The sequence below is a fragment of the Coniophora puteana genome (assembly GCF_000271625.1).
Source record: "Coniophora puteana RWD-64-598 SS2 unplaced genomic scaffold CONPUscaffold_14, whole genome shotgun sequence".
Taxonomy (NCBI): domain Eukaryota; kingdom Fungi; phylum Basidiomycota; class Agaricomycetes; order Boletales; family Coniophoraceae; genus Coniophora; species Coniophora puteana.
This window is the reverse complement of record NW_006913066.1, coordinates 419,292-436,957: the sequence shown is the minus strand read 5'-3', so window position 1 is coordinate 436,957 and position 17,666 is coordinate 419,292. Positions and strand designations below refer to the sequence as shown.

The window sequence follows — 17,666 nt, the reverse complement described above, 5'->3', positions numbered from 1 at the left end:
CGACGTCTGCTAACTTTTTCGCGCTGTCAATGTCGGCATCCGGCTCAAGACGGCCCGTTCATCGAGCGGAAGCTGTCTACTATTAATACCCGATTGCGATCGAAGATCCCCCAGCCACTCCTGTACCTACCTCCACCATGATTCGGTCGAACCAGGCACACAGTGACAAACCTCTGCAAGTTTTATGTTGTCGAATACTGGAGCCTTCAACACCAATGTAGGTACGTGTTTGTGCCGTTCGACTGGTACACGAATCGACATCTACCCCCTTCTACCCCGCATAGTGCCTGTGGCTCTCGATCATCCTCGTGGCTTTCGATCGTCGCCACGTTGCGTCAGGTTGCGTCCTGGCAGATCGTGGCTAACCGCCGGAACCTCTGAGCTGGCACAAAGCATGTCACTCTTGTGAATCGGTTCAAGATCATTTCTTAGAGGCCCTTGGATCATGCTAGATCATGCTCTATCAGCACTCCCCGAGTGTCGGGGTTGGGCTATACACACAGCTCTGCTCCATATTTTACCGTGGATACTATGGGTGATCCATCTCAATCCGGCTGCTGGTTAAATCGCTCAGCTTCCCAGCTGAATCCTACATAACCTCCACTACATCCCATTCTACTCACTCATCGATCGTGATGCAACCCACATCTTCAACGAAGACCCGGGAAGATCCCTTAGCTTTCTATAAGTCTCTTCCAACTGCTGATGTCACTGGCATTTGTGGAAACATATCCGACGCAGACAAGCAGCTCAATGCCAAGATCTTCTTCTTCTTCATTGGACCCATTGGGACATTTGGCTCTTCCACTGGTCGTCATCTACGGCTGACAAGCATTGATGTGTACCACGGAGCATCCGGTGCTCTAGAGGCTCGCGTCATACTCGAGGCAGACGTTACCGAGGAGATGTGCAATGTCTATGGCATTGTCCACGGCGCGTGTGGAGCGTACATGGTTGATGTGTAAGTCCCGTCTGGCTGTTTGCCTCTCGCCTAGGATGTCTGACCATTTAGAGCAGTGGCGCTGCAATGCCACTGATTGCACTTGGTGTTGCAAAAGGAGTTGATGGATCTGGCGTCTCGCAGGCGATGAACATCGTCTATCATAACGCACCTCGGATGTAGGTCAATCTATTTTCAATTTAGCAAACACTCATGCATGTCACAGAGGAACAACGCTCCGGGTAATTGCAACTTCGATCACCGCTGAAGATAAACTTAAATCTGGACGTGTCGAGGTAATCACACACTTACGTCCTTAACTCACTTTCTCGTCTCATGAATTTATTGATAATTAGGTGTGGGACAAACACAAAGAGAGGCTGTACTTTTCCGGCGTGCACAACAAGATTAGCGTTCCTCCACCCCGCGGCAGCCCCATCAAATCTCATCTTTGAAGTTGTATTGCGAAACCCACCGCATTGTATCGTACACTAGTACTGTAGCTATATGATTTGTCTGACTATCCACAAATACCCTAGATCGCATAGCCGCTAATTGATGATGTCAGATGCAGTATAGCACGTTGATGGCAGCTTCCGCATCGAGTGATATTTTCGAGCCTTTTGATGAACGGTTGTGGTTGATCATCACACTATGATACTAGACCAGGTTGGCTGCCTTATACAATCATGGGACATATGTACTTCAATTTTCCGCTTGCTGATCTAAATGAAGGATACAAATACCTCGAATGCAATGTGCGTAGTCCCTACATGGCACTAACATAAACTATCTCTCAACATGACAATGTCCACCAGAAACCCTATAGTGGCGCATAATATTATATTCTCTGTGCAATATAAATCTAAATAAGCAAGAACAGAGGTAACATGTGCAAGTCCGAGCTTCAGAGTTATTGATCAAATCTGTCCAAATTCTGGGGGTATAACATGGACTTTCAGGCGATTTCTCTCAGCAGAACCTGGGAAGACGATGTCGGAACCTCCTGAGGCAGATAATTATCTGGCCAGAAGCCAATGTAAGCAGATATGCCGACGAGCAAGGCCAGTGAATCGAGGACATAGAAAAAGACTGGACACGGAGGGAATGAGCAACAAATATGGCGCACGAGAACAAATTATGCGTACCTTCGTGATCCTGTAAATATCCGGTGCCACCTTGGGCTTGTCCATACTCAATGGTGCGATACACACAGCGCAGCTGGAATGAGGCAGGTTGATTTACCCTCAGCCAAAACAGACGACGGATTACTAGGTATAGGGGGCTTACCAGGAAAAAGAACGACGAAAAATAGATCAGCTTGAACAACGTTCCCCAGCGGTGGTCTGATACTTTGATATTCTCTTTTTGCAGACTCCTATGCGCATGAATAACGAGGACGATAAAGAAGGCAAATGAGAGTGTTTGCAGAATGAGACCAACTAGTAGGATGAGGCCGCCAACTGTCTTCAAAGTCGAGTTTCTAGACCCCTGAAGCCCACCTCCATCACCCTGGGACAAAGAGCAAAAGGTCAGTATCTTTGAGTCTACAATGGAATAGTAGAAAGATGACGTACCTGAATGTTAAACGTCAGAAAATCACTTATCAAGAATATGCGGGCGACTCTCTGAGGCCGGATCCACGAGTGCTTTGGGTCGATACAGCGAGTGAGAAGTCGGCCGTACAGCATGTAGTTGAACGCCAGGAACGCGGCTGGTGAGAGGATGATGAACAAATCTTGCATCAAGAATATTCCGAGACTGTTGGGGTTCAGAGCCATCGGGACGCGCAGGAAGAAGCCGATAGACATCACTGCATACGGGGGTCAAAGTGAGCCTGGTCCTTAGTAACCTTAACCGAGGCACTCACCAGCAGCGGCAATAGGAAGACAGAGACCCCACCAACTTCGAGCTCGATAGAGCCGCACGAAGAGCAGGATGGCAGCAATTGCATAGAGAGCCCCAGCGACGACTGCAACGGGCTTGCTCGGGTTGTAGTCTAGTTAGTCATGTCAGCGGTCTTTACATAATCTTCGTAGTAAATCCTTCTTTAACGACTCACGATAAACCAGCGAAACCAAAGTGGGACCATCGCTTGATGTGGTCGAGTTCGAGCTGTCTATTCCGGTTTTTACATTAGATCTAATGTCGAAGAAAACAGATGAAATGTACTGACCAGCATTGACGCACTGAGACAGCAGAGCAAGTGTGAAGAGCATAGATGGTAGGATATTCTTCCTCTGGTAGAAAGCGAGGGTCGCCATTCTGGACATTAATTACAAGCGGTGAAAACAGAGCACAGAAAGGGCGTGGATGATGATCTGCATGGCATAGACAGTTATATATATGACATTCTGAGTGGCTGCGGCCCAGCCAGCCATGCCGTCCCGTTGCATAGCATTTTCTCATATCCTGCCACTGTATCAGCTCTAACGTGGGGATCAGGTGTATCATTGAACGAATAACGGTAGACATGTTGTGTGGTCCATATGAACCGGGCCGAAAAGAGTAATGGGTCGTTCATCGCCACTTCGAAGTGGCGAGCCTCTCGGTACCCTTTTAGGGTTGCCGAGCGAATACCGCGAGTTGAGTTGGACTCCGCGCCTGTGTATTAGGCAACTCACGCCCCTGATTCGGCCATCCGTAGCTGGTTGGTAGCTGGTTATTCGCCAAGACCTGGGACATTCCGCAAACGCAGCATCGCGCAGCACAACCAAGCTGTACCAACCATGAATTAGCGAGGGACAACGGAATCCCTGATCTCCACTACCGCAGCTCAAGACCTACCAGAAGAGCTTTTTGAAGCTGGTTAACTCAGTGACTTCAAGGTCACGGTGGAAGGAGTTCGAAGATGGCGGCACTACGAGTACTTGAGTTGCCATATAGTATACTTTTATGCTTTCCCCCAACTGTGTTTCAGTTTGAAACTTGTATTATTGATAGTCGATCGCCATCCGTGCTTGTGGGGATTCAACTTGTTTGGGTTGAAACAGACACACTCTCATCAACTCAATCGCGTCGCAAACCGTCAACATATTTTCCGAGTCCATGATACTCAAAGCACATTCCGAATGCATTGGGAAGCCCTACAAGCATTTATTCGGCCAAGGCAGGTCATACATGGATGAATATTGAATACCATACGATGACGCAGACCAACGCTTAGCACCTTAGTACCCTGAATGCCTGACTCTCGTATCTAGCCCAAATACTACATGAACTTGAACTTAACGGAATGCGTGCTCTCCCTCAATGGCATCCACCAATTCTTGAAAGTCTTGGTCACCCGCCTCAGCCAACTTCTTGAAAGCTTGCAAATTCTGAGCTGCCCATTCCTGGTCGCACCCTACTTGGGGTTTGAGGAAGCCACGCTCGAAGCCGCCTATGAGGCTGCCGAGAACGAATATCGTATCCAGCGATTTATCGCCTTCACTGCCAACAATCTTCTTCCACTCGGTTAAAATGCCATTGCAGAGGTCGTCGGATTGGCTGGATTTTCGCGCCGGGCCCCAGCGAATGTTGGCGAGGATGCGATTGGTCTTGGCCTTCCGGCGCACAAGCAGAAAAACAGCCAGCTTTTAGAAAGAGCTATGCAAATTAGGAGATGGTTTTCTGCTGACCTTTCTACCTGCAACATACGTGTGATGGTTTGATACGTCCGTAAATCGCACATTCACAAATAGGCGAGTCGCTGAGAAGACGTTGCAGTGAATCTGGGTGATGGCGGCCGCAATCTCGTCCCTTTGGGATTCGTTCAGGGGACAGATATGTTCGACTTCGTACGATGGCATTTGTGCGAGGATGATATTGGATGTGGAGAACTGTTTGTCAAGACGAAGTATACCAACGAGCAAGTGTCTAAAGACGGATTACGTGGAAGAGAGAGATCCTGGCTTTAGTTCGAATGTAGATCCAGTTGAGTCGGACGGATGCAAAGCAAACAAAGTTGTTCTGCTCGTACAGTAGTTATCGAGGTTGTATCGAGGTCCTAACTTGAGAGTTAGACACGGTAACATGACGTATTATTAAACGACTTAGTAATCCTCACATATCATACTTGAGGCGCTAATATTAGCCCCTACGCTGCATGCCCGAAGCCCGAACCCAAATGTTGGGTTGGATGGTTCACGACGCCTGCTTGTCACCTTGCTTGCATGTATGTACCAGTCGCAATCCAACCGTTTCGTCAGATTTTGAGCTGCACAGATCTCCATTGCAGCAAATTATTTGCCGTTCTACATCTCTTGGAGGACGTGTTGTGTGTTAAAGAGATCGTTTTTGGGTGGGTAAGGCGGCCCGAGAGTCTGCAATGATTCCCACGTTCACTCTTGCCCCTATCCGAGCGCTCGTTCGCGACTCACCACGACATTGGTGTTGGCGTTCTTCTCCGGGGGTGAATACGTGGTGATCTTCCAAACACAGGGCCCTTGTCTTTCTTCTACTGGCTATATCAAACAGGCCCATATAATTTATCACGTCTCAACGATGCATCGTTGCTTGTCCATCTCAGATATTCTTCTCGACATTTTTTACCTTGCTGATGCTGACAGCAAGGCGACAACGGCAAGGCTCGCGAGGGTCTGCAGAACTTTCCACCATCTTGCCGTCGATGTCCTCTATACACACATTGTTTGCTTATATCGCTTTCTCACCTGCTTGCCTTCGGACCTGTGGAGGTGGCAGCACGTCAGCAACCTTGGTCCGAGAACACAACATGTCTTGGTGAGCTCACCATTCTGCTATTGAACCTTGTGAACCTCAATCACCAGCCTCTAGTCATTCAACCGACCTCTTAGTCCAAGCGAATGGGATTTTCTGATCAAACGCTGCGCCCGAGTCAAAAGCATAACCGAGCTCCCAGGCTGCGAAGTACGAGCGTCTGCAGAGGTGCGGCGTTACCTGAAGCAATGTCCGGTCCCGTGTCTCTTCCCGAACCTACGGAGCTTTCGCGACCTGATGTGCTGGGCGGATGGGACTGCCGTCCTCTTCGACGACATATTCTGCAGCCCGTCTCTGCGCTACTTTGAAGTACGTGGCGACGCCTTCACAGTACTCAAGCGTATGCCATCCTTGGTCAATCGCTGCCCCTTACTGGAGACGTTCAAGGCGATTAACCCCAACTTTAAACGTCCTGCGACCGGCTCTCGAAGTATCGAGCCTTCGGTTCCGGTCACAAAAGCTGTGTGCGCGTGGAAGCACCTCCGGGATGCGGATTGTGGCCTTATGAGCCCTGAGATGCTCTCACGCATTGCTCACTTGCCAAGGTTGAATTCTCTGTCGATCGACGTGTATGCTCAATCGAAGTGGATAATTGAGGATGACACCTTCGGGATGCCGGCGGTCAACCGCCTGAACATCCGAGCAGACCGTTATTCCACATGCGGTAAGGCACTGGACTTGTTGTTCAAGGTATCAGACAAGGAAGGTCCCAACCAGAATGATCTCGCATCGGTCACGGCACTTTCTGTCATAGCTAGGGTGGATTGTCCCTCTGACCCGGCCATATTTGCCTTTGCCAACTCACTCGCCACCTCTGTCTCCCCCGCATCTCTCAGCTCTCTCGATATCCTCATGAATGATCAGCGCGGCGACGATACCGACTATCTCAAAACTGGCGCCTATCCGAGCCTCCGACCGCTAACTGCTTTCACACAGCTCACATCGTTCTCCTGCAACTCGTACACCAACCACGTCTTTTTCAAGGGCTTAGAGCTGCTCGACCTCGCCAAAAGCTGGCCACTGGTCGAATTCCTCAGCGTTCGGCGCGTGCGCCAGCCCTTACGAATCACGGAGCTTGCCGAGCTCCTTCGGTGCTGCAAGCACCTGCGCGTCCTCGACACCGAAATACTCGTCAAGAACGCCGACGTGATGACCGTTTACCGCGAGGTAGTCCTCGAGGATGCGCGTGGGTCGAATGCGACCCGCAACGAACACATCAATAAGGCATTGTTCCGGATTCCGGCGGGAGGTAGCAGGACACCGGGTGTGGAATGGTTTGCACCCCTGCTCGAGTGGCTCTTTCCTCGGCTGGTGACGATCCGGATGATGTCAGAGGCGCACATTGAATTTTGGTGCCAGGTGGCGGAGTGTGTAGAGGTACTGGGACAGAGACCAGCAGGCGAGGTCAAGATTGAGCTTTGGGAGATGTGAATATGTCCTTTGTCTCCTATGGTTGTTTTGTAGGATCTTACGCTTGCTTGCTCACCTCCCTATCGCATGATTACTTTAGGATCGTGTAGTTATAGAAGTAAAAAGGATAGTGATTCGTGCAGGGGAAATCACGGCCTAGTACTGAGCTGCGACCATTTGAGCTGGGTAAATGCGACGCGTGCGACCCCGGACCGGAACACACAGAGCTCGTACCCTGGAGCGGTGGCACGCCCGCGCCTTGGGTAAACATGCTCTCCATCTTGTCCATTTTCCCTCTCACGCGATCCATACCCATTCAATAGCCCTGCATCACTATTGTCAGGGTCAACACATCGAAGTAGAGCAAGACCAAGAAGCAATGGGCTCGACAGTCCAGTTTCCTTCCAAGTATGCAAGCACGGAGTCTCGGAATGCTTCCATGCTTTCTATGGACCAAGTGCGGTTGGTCGACGGGCCTGCGAGATCCAGTGAATTGTCGGTACTGTCAAGGCAAGGCACTGCGCTCGACATATGCGAGTATATGTACGGAAACTCGCCTGCCTCGAGCTTCTTAGACGCCGAATCCTTCTACGAACCCAATGCTGGTATGTTTTATCTGTCTGTGCTTTTTCAAATGTAGCTTGACCTGGCGTTATTTAGTGTAAGTGCTTGTGAGCTTTGTTTCCGTATCATACACCTAACTTATGTTGTGTCTGTCTCAAAAGATACGAGAATCCACTGCTGACGGCGACGTCTCGCTCGATCATATCTGACATCTATAACCTGACACGTCGGCTGTCCTCGGTGGATATACCGAAACCCCTGGCGATGCTGTACATCCTGCTTCGTCTTCGACCGCCGGAAGGTGATGGCTCTGGTGATCCGTGGTTCAGGGGCCTTCGCGTCTGGTCCGAAGTGGGCGAGATAAGTGAAAGCGAGAATGTCGGTATGCAATCCCGTTCTTCTAAGTTGGCAGGTGATGAACTGCTCATGCTTGAATAGATGGGCATCGTAACAACACAGTTGAGCATACGCTCAACATCCTCCTTCTCCCTGGTCTACATACCGGATCGTTCGGGCCTCGACCATTACCATCACACCAACCACCTACACCCCACTCCGGAGCTTCCTCTGCGCCCCGCATCCCCACTCCAGAGTCGCCGCTGCTGAATCGCCCACTGCACGTATCGGTATACGGTCACTACCCGTCCGATCCATCCTTGCCGGTCCCAGGAACCTCACTGGCGATACCCAGCCCCCTCCATTTCCAGCTGCACATTCACACCAAACTCTCCTTCAACGAACAGGGCCGCATCACGTACCACCGCGACATCTGGGACGTTAAGGACGTCATCGGCCTAGTCCCCGGCATGGGCATCGCACAGTGGATCGCAGGCCGGATGGCCGCGCGCTCCGTCGCCTGGGCGAGCCGCACGCTCCTCCGCCGGTTCGGGCTGGGTGGTAGCAGTAATACCACGAATAATTGGACCAGCCAGGCGGAGACGTCGCCCGAGCATAGGGCCGAGAACGGGAGGGCGAAGCTACTGAGGAGGCAGCCGTCGTATACGTTTCACCAGCAGCAACGCCGCGACGTGGAGCTACCGCACCAGTACTATCAGCACCAGTACCCGCACCAGCAACACCCGCATCCACTTTCGTACCCGCACTCGCAGCAGACGACTCGGCCCTCGAGTCCGCTGTTATCGCCTGCGCAGGCATATGTGGAGCGCGTCCGCGGTGTGGACGGATGAATGGGCATGAAATAGCCTCTCTACCTTCTTCCATGTTACGGGGACGTTTCAGCAGCCGTTGCAACTCGACGCACATGCTGTCTCGTGTATCCCCTCCAGTTTCAGACAATGCAGGGTCACAGTGGAGCGATGCGCTGGCCTGTTCAGATGCTGGTTTTTGTCATTTTAACTTGCGGTGTAAATTTTGTAATCTCGTGCGACTGCAGCACTGCAGTCTAGTGTTTCGTGTATGTGTAACCATGTGTATCGCTAAGATTAATATTCGACCTTTCGTCTCTTTTTGTTCCTGCCAATGTCCGAGCTTCGCAGATCTTCAAAGGCAGTCGAAATTTTTTTGTACATACCTTCGAAGCAGGTCACTGAATCAGCTGTTCATGCCAATGCCGTGTTTCATACGTCCCAACAATCAATCCACATGTTTTTCGTGCATATCGCTCGAAACAGGTAATAGTCATGCTGCTCGTTTGTCTGATAGAAAGTTCACGCGAATGAGTTCAAACTGTCTTCTACATAAAACTTCCTTGAATGTTCATATTGCATGAGGTAGATCTGTGTGCACATTGAGTGGGATGTTATTCTGTGCTTCTTTGCGTCATATCGAACTGCGGTGGCCAATCACCTTTGTAATGCAGAAAATTCGTCCGTGCTTCGTCAGCTAAGAAGCCTTCAGAAGCTAAGCTAAGCAAAGAGAACGAGAATTTTCCTCCGAACGTTTAATCTGCACCTTGGACCATATGGTTGTCGCTGCGCCACCGGCCCATCACGGTCCACGAGTTCGCTAACCGAGCTTCGCGAATGTTGATTCAGCATTCGACGCGTACGTACGCGCCCAACTCCTTGGCGCTCGGAGCATTGTGGGCACTTCCAGCTGGACCTCAGTCCTAACAGGGCCCCGGAAGCTCCCCTCAAGGTTTGTCCGGCCAAAATGGTCGATTTGGGGTCAAAATATACTATGAATTCCCACGATATTATACTATTCCGGACAAACATAGCCCCTATGTCGTGGGATAGTATACTATGTCGGACCAACATATGCACAAGTTCTCACGAAAATATATTATGGCGGACCAACATACAAGGGTATCAGGAAGATTATGGTAAGGTAAACTGCAGCTCTTCATGCATGACCGTATCAATATAGTACCTGAGAACAAAGGCTCTGGAAGCTGCCGGACGAGCACTGGCTATATTAGAATACTTATCCCACCATATAGTACTAACTGGAGGTGTTGACTTGGTGTCGACTCTGAGAGAGAGACAACTATGATTGTCACTAATAATGCCTCAGGTCCAAGATGGTATATTGCAGTGGAGGCATGCACGTACATATGAACATTCAAGCTATAGGAAAGTAAGGCTACCCAGATTCCAGAGCCAATATTAATGTGTCCACGAAAATTTGATGTGTGCTAGCTTATCTTGCTAAGATCATTATCGGAGAATTTCGAGGCAGTGTGAAACAATGTACAAGTAATATGCGCTTTACAACTACAACTACTCGCCGTGCTTTACCTTGGGGAGAGGTTTAGAGCACCTGCCGAAGCAGGTTAAGCAAGATCGCACTCTTGTCGCGCTCGCCCAAACTCTCGAACGCAAACTCCTTTCTGAGCAGGGCCTGAGGTACAAGTAGACAACCATCACATTTGCTATGGCACTGTCCTACAACTCGATGTGGCTTGCAGTGTCTTTCGGCATTGCAGATCGACAACCAGCAACTTTTACTCATATGGGAAATATACTATACCGGACAAACATCGACCCATCAGGGGCCAAGAAATATACTATGTCGGACAAACATATCTGTTCTCACGGGTCAAAAATATACTATGTCGGACAAACATCAGCCCCTCCAGCGTAAAATATACTATTGTGCCGGACAAACCTCCTTACCATATATGGTAATCAAAATATACTATAGCGGACCAACCTTGAGGGGAGCTTCCGGGGCCCTGTCCTAACTAAACCCTAAGAGGAAAAAGAAAGCCTGAGTACATATCCTCGAATACTTCCGTCCCGGCGCCCTGACGACAATGCGTTCATCGGCATTGTCAGGAGCACAAGATAAGCTTTCTCCTCATGATGCACCGACTGTGAGAAACTTTCGATCCGAGAGAAAACACTGCATGACATTCCTGCGGGCAGTCTGAACCGTCCGCCCGCACCGGGTCCGATCGGATGTACTTGCAGAGATTAACGCATCTCGAAAGGAACTGGAAAGATGCAGGGTTGCGCGCCTGTTTGTTAACGCGTTCACACGTCCGCGCGTACTCGAGAACCTGACGAACTCTGGTGGACCTGGCCTTCCTCGTTCGGCCAACGTCTGTACGTTGGGCGCACCACGCCGGCGTCCTGGGTCGCGCGCTTGTTCCTTCACCCACAGGAACGGGCCCGTCAACATACGGGAAGTGAATGTTGCTAATTTTGCACCGCTGATAGGCAGTCTGCTCGAGTCCCCAGATGTCTCCAGATCCACATGGGGCTTCTGTCGCCTCCTCGCCCCCGCACACCTTCTCACCGCTCGGTTAGCTTTGTCCCTCGTGCCTCAGAACAGCTCGCGATCCGCCGCGAAGAATTCTTCCTGTCGATTTAGCTCATTTATATGACGAAAGGAAAGAAGGCGGCTCGCTCTCTCGATCAGGGCGTGGCATGTGAATACTCCACGCTTGTATCGTGTGTCGCTACTTGCAGCGCATTGGGCATTTGCCATGAAACGTCTTCCACGATGACCGCGTCATCGAGCGCTCGTGAGTGTTGGATAGGTGTCTGTTAATTGCTCTAGGGTCTTCTGGTAAGTACCTTGGAGGCAAGCAATGAAGTCGAAGAAGTTGACCTCCCACACCTGTCAGGATGGATTTATGTAGTTTCGGGCATCAAGTGAAAAGCTGTGATAGCCTCGCAAAAGGAGGCGTCTGTATTATGTTGAGAAAAGACTCCATCCGGACAAGTGTCGCGGGTCAACTATAAAGAATAGATCATGCTTCTTCGGCATCGTAGTGTCGGGACAATTATTTGAAGGAGCGGAACACGGTACCAACAAGTCAAACAACAAATCCGCAGGATGAACTAGCAGTCGAGGTTTAATCTCTCCTGGTCTTGTGGTAGTCGTAGTCAGAACCGCCGCGTCGTGGCTCCTCACGGTTGTAGCGTCGCCCAGAATACTCGCGGTCTCTAGAGCGTTCCGAGGTGGGACTTCGCATGCGTTTATCGGCATGGCGGCCAACGGGTGTCCGGCTTCGAGAACGCGCGCTCCTCCCAGAGGGCGGTGGCCGACTTCGCGACCGAGGGCGTGGAGACCTGTCGCGGCCGCCTCTACGTCCGTCGCTGTCGGGGGACCGGGTACGGTCGTGGTCGCCAAATGGACCAGACCCAAGCGACTTGAGGAGGTCCTCTACGCCCTTGATGCCCTGAGACTTGTTCTTCTCCTTCCTGGCCTTCTTTTCGCGCTTGCGCTCCTTACGTGCCCGACGCTCCTCTGGTGTTTCGTCCTTGTGCTTGTCTTTAGACTTTGTCTTCTTCGCCTTCTTCGCCTTCTCTTCTCGTCGTTGGGCGATGAGGAAGTCTCGCATGGGATCCTCTGGATCGATGGAGTGTGTGGAAGACGCGTCAGAGTCTGAAGCAGGGCCATCTTCTAAAAATTATTAGCTTTGAATACGATAGGATGGAACGTGGATACTCACCCATGGTTATCTCAGGTTTCGCGTTCATGCTCTGCTCATCTCGTTCATGCCATTCTCCATCATCGCCTTTCTCCTTAGGTTGCTTGTAATCCTTGACGTGGTCCACACGAAGCGTCTTGTCCAGAACGTTGGCGCCGTTAAGATTGTCCACAGCTAAAATTGTGGAACGCTGATCTTCGTACATCAAAAAGCCGAAACCTTTCGTCTTTCCGGTGTGTTTGTCGCGAGGCAGGTTCACATCCATGACCTCGCCATATCTTCAATACCATGTTCAGATGAACGTTTAGTTGGGGAAATGGGATTGCTTACTGAGAGAATATGGTGATGACGTCTCCCTCTGTCAAGTCAAAGTGAAGACCGCCAACATAGATGTATGCAGAGTCTTGGGAGGTGCTAAATTAGTGGTGCTCGGGGAGACAGCTACAACAATGCGTACCTTTGTACTCGTCGTGCCATGAGCCACTTACACCCAGTTTCAGCTCCTGTTCATTTATTCTATTTATTTCGCGTACAACACTGGAGTTAAAAGGCGATAAGTTGGCTTATGTGAACGAGTTGTGTGTTTAACGATCATACCTACTTCATGGTTGACAATGAGGGACAGCGAGTCTGGGTTCCCACGGACTGATGCGCCGCTAAACTCAAAAATCTCGCCGCGATTATCTAGCACACAACGGTCACCGGTCACCCCTGCATACACCATGGCCTCCTTCTCCCTCCCCAAAATTCACGACAACCCTGACGGCGGCTGGGGTCCGTCGTCTTCTAACGTCCCAGAGCAGCTCAAGTTCAAAGACATTCCTTATGCTCCCTACTCCAAATCCGACAAGCTTGGCAGATTCGCCGACTGGAATGATCTTACCAGCGACGGCAGACAGACCAACACCGGTCCTCTCGCGGCCACAAACACTCGCGGCGGCGCCGGCCGTGGTCGCAGGGACGGCGCGCAGGCCTTCGGGAGCGGCACCGCGAGCGCTTTCTCGTATTTCCACATCGAGGACGAGTCGAGCTTCTCTGTCGTCGACAACAAGGCCGCACCACCCCGTCGTGGGGGTGGTTTCGCGAGAGGCAGAGGATCTGCGCGCGGTAATAGTTCGTTTGCTAGCCGTGGTACTTCCAGGGGTGGATCGCGCGGTGGCTACAATACTGCACCCAGGAGCGGTGGCCAGAGGGGCGGAAGGAGAGGCATGAGGGACTGGGAGAAGGTATGATCTACGGGTGTCAATCTGATCTACTCGAAGGCTGATCTTGAACTTTGCAGAATAACCGCACTCGTGAGTCGTCGGTGGCGATCTCGCCGTCATGGCAGATGCTTGAAGAGATCGAGTTCCATCGCTTGGCTAAGCTTCGTCTTGACGTTGACGAACCCGAGGATCTGTAAGCCTATCTAAACGAATGTTGCAATTTGGTACATTAACGCGATTGCAGTGGTAACTACGGGCGTATTTTCCCGTACGACAAGTCCTACGACCGGATAACGACCAAGACCGAGAAGCCGTTGCAGAGCTTCGATCGCCTCAAGTACAACACGACGACCTCTGATGACCCTGTCATCCAGCAGGTACGAAGGGAGGATGGAAGCTGAAAACCAGTGTACTGACCATATCTCTTCAGCTCGCTGCCAAAAACACCGCAAAGGTGTACACCACTGATGTTATCCTCAGTGTGCTGATGACTGCCCCAAGATCAGTCTACCCTTGGGACATCGTCATTATTCGCGAGGGGGACAACTTGTTCCTCGATAAGCGCGACGGTGGTATGTTCGACCATGTCACGGTTAACGAGAATGCGGCCGACCCACCTCAAGACCCCACACCTTCCAACCCCAACAACCCTCAAGACAAGCAGACTGCTCCTGATACGCCCTCGATTAACTCTGCTACTGACTTGTCACTTGAGGCGACATACATCAGTCAGAACTTTGGTTTCCAGTCGGTGGTCGAGAGCTCTGCCCCGCCACCGGTCGACTTCGCTCATCCAAACCCCTTCCATGGTCCCGGGGAAACAGAACCACTTGCTTCTTGCGGTTATCGTTATCGTGTGTTCGATCTCGGCATTACAGAAGACGAAGACATTAAGCTTTGCGTTCGAACTGAGGTCGATGCCTACGTTCCGGGCCCAGGAAATCCCCAAGATGGCCACGGCCTGATTACGATTCGTGCGCTTAATGAGTTCGATTCGCGTGCACAAGGTGCAGGCGGAGCGCCAGACTGGCGTTCCAAGCTTGATTCACAAAGAGGAGCTGTCGTTGCTACGGAGATGAAGAACAATAGCTGCAAGCTCGCCAAGTGGACGGTGCAGAGTGTGCTGGCAGGGGCTGAGCTCATGAAACTGGGGTAAGTGTTTTCTCGTGACGCGTCGCTTAACGCATGTTGCATTTGCACGCTATGCGCTTCTCTCCACCGATACCGTTATGTATTGACATATCTTCCAGTTATATCTCTCGAGTTAACCCTAGGGACAACTCGAGACATGTGATCCTCAGCACTGCTTCGTTGCGCCCGACCGACTTCGCTGCCCAACTGAATGTGTCCTTCGCAAACGGATGGGGTATTGTTCGCACTGTCACCGATCTCTGTATGAAGATGCCTGAAGGCAAGTATGTATTGGTGAAGGATCCCAACAAGGTGAGATTAACTAGACAAATTAAGATCTGCTACGAGTGCTGATCTTGTTTCTAGTCCGTGATCCGCCTGTACGCGGTCCCTATGACCGCCTTCACGACCGAGGACGATGAAGGGGAAGCATTCGAGGGAGATGAACCTGAGTCGGCAGCTTGACATGATGGAGTAACAAACAATAGTGAAATTTGAGAGATATGCCCTGATCATTGCAATACAGCCATCAAGACACTCCGGTGTACAATAGTGTGTTGATACTTCGCAAGTGCGCTCATTGTGCGCAGGATGAGCTTCGGCGGTGTAAGGCAAAGCTATCCGGATGACCTTAGTAACATCTCCACAGCAAGCTCGACGTTTGGGCTGCATCCATAGGTACAAACAGATGTTGAGTTCTTACAATCAGTCAACTGTCGAAAGATACACATGGAGAAAGCCGCACCTCCTTTGCAGGGCCGCGACGATGACATCTCGTTGAATGTCTGGGAACATGCTTGTCAACTGTGAAATCTCGCTCTCGTTGGGCACATGCGTCTCGGCCGCGGCGTTATCGCCTCGCCCTGTCAGCTCATTGACCCATCCTCGAACGACAGAACCTTCTCCTGAGCCTCGATTGCGGGTCGTGGGCGGCGGCGCAGGCCTAGCTGTCGTGATGACTTCTTCATTTACGAACGAGCTGTCCGTCGACTGAGGAGATACACGCGCGGCGGGGACAGCACGGGTGAGGCGCCGCGGCGGACGCATCGATCCGAGGAGAGGGAGGATGAATTTCCTAGAAAACCGCGCGACGGCGGGTGACACGCGCCAGTGCTTAAGGTTGACCATGTCGGAACGGTAGATGACGCCTGCGACCAGGCCGACGAGGCTGGCAGCTAATGAGCCTGGTAGATTGCCGAAAGCGATCTAGGGTGAGAGGGGATCTTCAGTGAGTTATTGTATGCGTGTGGGTCGACAGCCGGCTGGTTTACCTGGGCCACGAGGACGTAAGTATATATCTTATTGCTGAGGGCTACGCCGAATATCCTGAATTCATACGCTGAGGGTACGAGTCTGAACCATTGGTATATTATTGCAAAGATTAAGGGTATGGGTCCTCCCGGGATGAAGTTGAGGCCGACATGGTGGAAGATCAAGAGGCCAAGGAATTCCATGAGCGTCGACATGAGCATAGTCACCACAGCAAAGGACTGCAGATTGTGGGAGATAGCCCTATCATCAGTACAACTTTCGCACTGACGGACACAATCCCTCTCACCGCGAACTTGCAAGTGCCAAACATCCGTTCTACGTGGATGCCAGCATTGAACAACAGGAACTCAGCCACGAGGAGGTCGCTGGAATTTGCAAACGCTGCATTCTGCGCTACCAGCCGCCAGTACTAGATAGGAAAGAACACGATTAGTTACCTACGTTCTTCAGGGTCCAGTCGAAGCTGCGGCATACCTGGTGGTGGCGCGATATATGCGGTACAAGCTAGGAACCTCCATGAGTTCCGTGACATAAGAGACGGTTCAGAGCGTACACGCACTTGAACATTAAGGTAATGCTTCACATCAAAGACACCACCGACAAGGGAGGTAAAGGCCCATGCCATCATCAGCCCTAGGACACAGGTTTCTTGAGTTTACCACGAGCATCCTGACTGAAAGGACAAGTAGGTACCTTTGGTGACAGGAGCATTCTCGAAGGACATGAGCCGTTCGTCTAAAAGAGAATAGCAGGACCGAAGGCGGACGTCTGTAGACCGGCTGGAATGGCTTAGCCTGATGACGCCTTGGAAGTTCGGAGAGTGTGGACGTGACGCCGGAAGACGCGTCGAGTGCCGGTGACGTTGCGGTGGCTGTGCTCTGGCCATCGTGAAAACATCGTTGAAGCTGTTTATTGGCTGTTTACTTTTGGTTTACTTTGTTTCTCTTCGTTATCAAACCCTCGGTGACTCAAGGTTTCGGTCTCTCCACAGCAATCGTCTTTTGGAAGTTGATTGACGTAAGTCTCGCGAGAATGGTCAAGGTATGGCTCCCAGGAGCTGCACATCACCGTCTTTCTTCCGTCGCCGTCGGCCGGCAACACATTCAACTTGAACGTCCAAAGCCGGTGATGTCTCGGATGCGGTAGTTGTGAGATTCAGATGTAAAACGGGTGAGTGGGTGTAGCACATTCATGTCCTCAGATGTGAAAAACTGCTGGCCTACGTTTCATAACTCTCAACATAGACAGATTCTTACACTGCTCTCAGGCGTAGCCCGTTCATAGTACCAGCTCTTGAAAGCTCTTGAAGCTTGACTGCGCGACATGGTCCGCTTCGAACGGACCGAGGCTTAGCTTGAACACTTTCTGGGGTGAATCTCAACTGACTATTGGCCGGGCTAAGAGATACAATCCGACAAAACCCGCGGTGTAATACACGCTCTTCTGCTCCTGGTCCCATGGATCTGGACACTATACGACCTATCTAAGGCTTCGCCCATGTTCACAGCGGCTTTGTACACTCGTATGGCGGGCTAACATACATGACGCCTTCATTCTCATGCGAGCACATTCTTTTCGCGAA

At 51.2% G+C, this 17,666-nt stretch overlaps 8 protein-coding genes across 8 annotated transcripts; 4 read left to right on the top strand and 4 right to left on the bottom strand.

The window, feature by feature from the left end:
* Window positions 1–139: 139 nt before the first annotated feature.
* Window positions 140–1,466, top strand: CONPUDRAFT_168809 (uncharacterized protein). The gene is made up of 5 exons (XM_007775301.1): window positions 140–221; window positions 286–961; window positions 1,018–1,119; window positions 1,167–1,236; window positions 1,297–1,466. Exons 2-5 carry the CDS (start codon window positions 636–638, stop codon window positions 1,393–1,395), a joined length of 597 nt encoding a protein of 198 aa, XP_007773491.1. The 5' UTR covers window positions 140–221; window positions 286–635; the 3' UTR covers window positions 1,396–1,466.
* A 432-nt stretch (window positions 1,467–1,898) lies between these two features.
* CONPUDRAFT_76626 (uncharacterized protein) lies at window positions 1,899–3,159 on the bottom strand (the record flags this gene model as incomplete). Its single annotated transcript, XM_007775300.1, has 7 exons — window positions 1,899–2,032; window positions 2,089–2,161; window positions 2,231–2,452; window positions 2,518–2,753; window positions 2,811–2,939; window positions 3,003–3,082; window positions 3,131–3,159. 7 exons carry the CDS (start codon window positions 3,157–3,159, stop codon window positions 1,899–1,901), a joined length of 903 nt encoding a protein of 300 aa, XP_007773490.1.
* Window positions 3,160–4,167: 1,008 nt separating this feature from the next.
* Window positions 4,168–4,731, bottom strand: CONPUDRAFT_158259 (uncharacterized protein; the record flags this gene model as incomplete). The annotated part of the gene is made up of 2 exons (XM_007775299.1): window positions 4,168–4,485; window positions 4,561–4,731. The coding sequence occupies 2 exons, from the start codon at window positions 4,729–4,731 to the stop codon at window positions 4,168–4,170; spliced, it is 489 nt and encodes a 162-aa protein (XP_007773489.1).
* Window positions 4,732–5,501: 770 nt separating this feature from the next.
* On the top strand, window positions 5,502–7,155 carry CONPUDRAFT_139658 (uncharacterized protein). The gene is made up of 2 exons (XM_007775298.1): window positions 5,502–5,662; window positions 5,717–7,155. Exon 2 carries the CDS (start codon window positions 5,897–5,899, stop codon window positions 7,088–7,090), a length of 1,194 nt encoding a protein of 397 aa, XP_007773488.1. The 5' UTR covers window positions 5,502–5,662; window positions 5,717–5,896; the 3' UTR covers window positions 7,091–7,155.
* A 227-nt stretch (window positions 7,156–7,382) lies between these two features.
* Window positions 7,383–9,233, top strand: CONPUDRAFT_139657 (uncharacterized protein). The gene is made up of 3 exons (XM_007775297.1): window positions 7,383–7,678; window positions 7,795–8,015; window positions 8,072–9,233. Exons 1-3 carry the CDS (start codon window positions 7,449–7,451, stop codon window positions 8,818–8,820), a joined length of 1,200 nt encoding a protein of 399 aa, XP_007773487.1. The 5' UTR covers window positions 7,383–7,448; the 3' UTR covers window positions 8,821–9,233.
* Window positions 9,234–11,589: 2,356 nt separating this feature from the next.
* On the bottom strand, window positions 11,590–13,198 carry CONPUDRAFT_111036 (uncharacterized protein). The gene is made up of 5 exons (XM_007775296.1): window positions 13,078–13,198; window positions 12,934–13,013; window positions 12,807–12,879; window positions 12,498–12,754; window positions 11,590–12,448 (listed from the first exon to the last, which is right to left on the bottom strand). Exons 1-5 carry the CDS (start codon window positions 13,080–13,082, stop codon window positions 11,898–11,900), a joined length of 966 nt encoding a protein of 321 aa, XP_007773486.1. The 5' UTR covers window positions 13,083–13,198; the 3' UTR covers window positions 11,590–11,897.
* CONPUDRAFT_111033 (translation initiation factor eIF-3 subunit D) lies at window positions 13,181–15,353 on the top strand. Its single transcript, XM_007775295.1, has 6 exons — window positions 13,181–13,702; window positions 13,759–13,874; window positions 13,926–14,058; window positions 14,112–14,833; window positions 14,932–15,124; window positions 15,179–15,353. The coding sequence occupies exons 1-6, from the start codon at window positions 13,199–13,201 to the stop codon at window positions 15,275–15,277; spliced, it is 1,767 nt and encodes a 588-aa protein (XP_007773485.1). The 5' UTR covers window positions 13,181–13,198; the 3' UTR covers window positions 15,278–15,353.
* A 164-nt stretch (window positions 15,354–15,517) lies between these two features.
* Window positions 15,518–16,808, bottom strand: CONPUDRAFT_64722 (uncharacterized protein; the record flags this gene model as incomplete). The annotated part of the gene is made up of 6 exons (XM_007775166.1): window positions 15,518–16,018; window positions 16,084–16,302; window positions 16,371–16,493; window positions 16,559–16,588; window positions 16,644–16,717; window positions 16,778–16,808. 6 exons carry the CDS (start codon window positions 16,806–16,808, stop codon window positions 15,518–15,520), a joined length of 978 nt encoding a protein of 325 aa, XP_007773356.1.
* Between the last annotated feature and the right edge of the window lie 858 nt (window positions 16,809–17,666).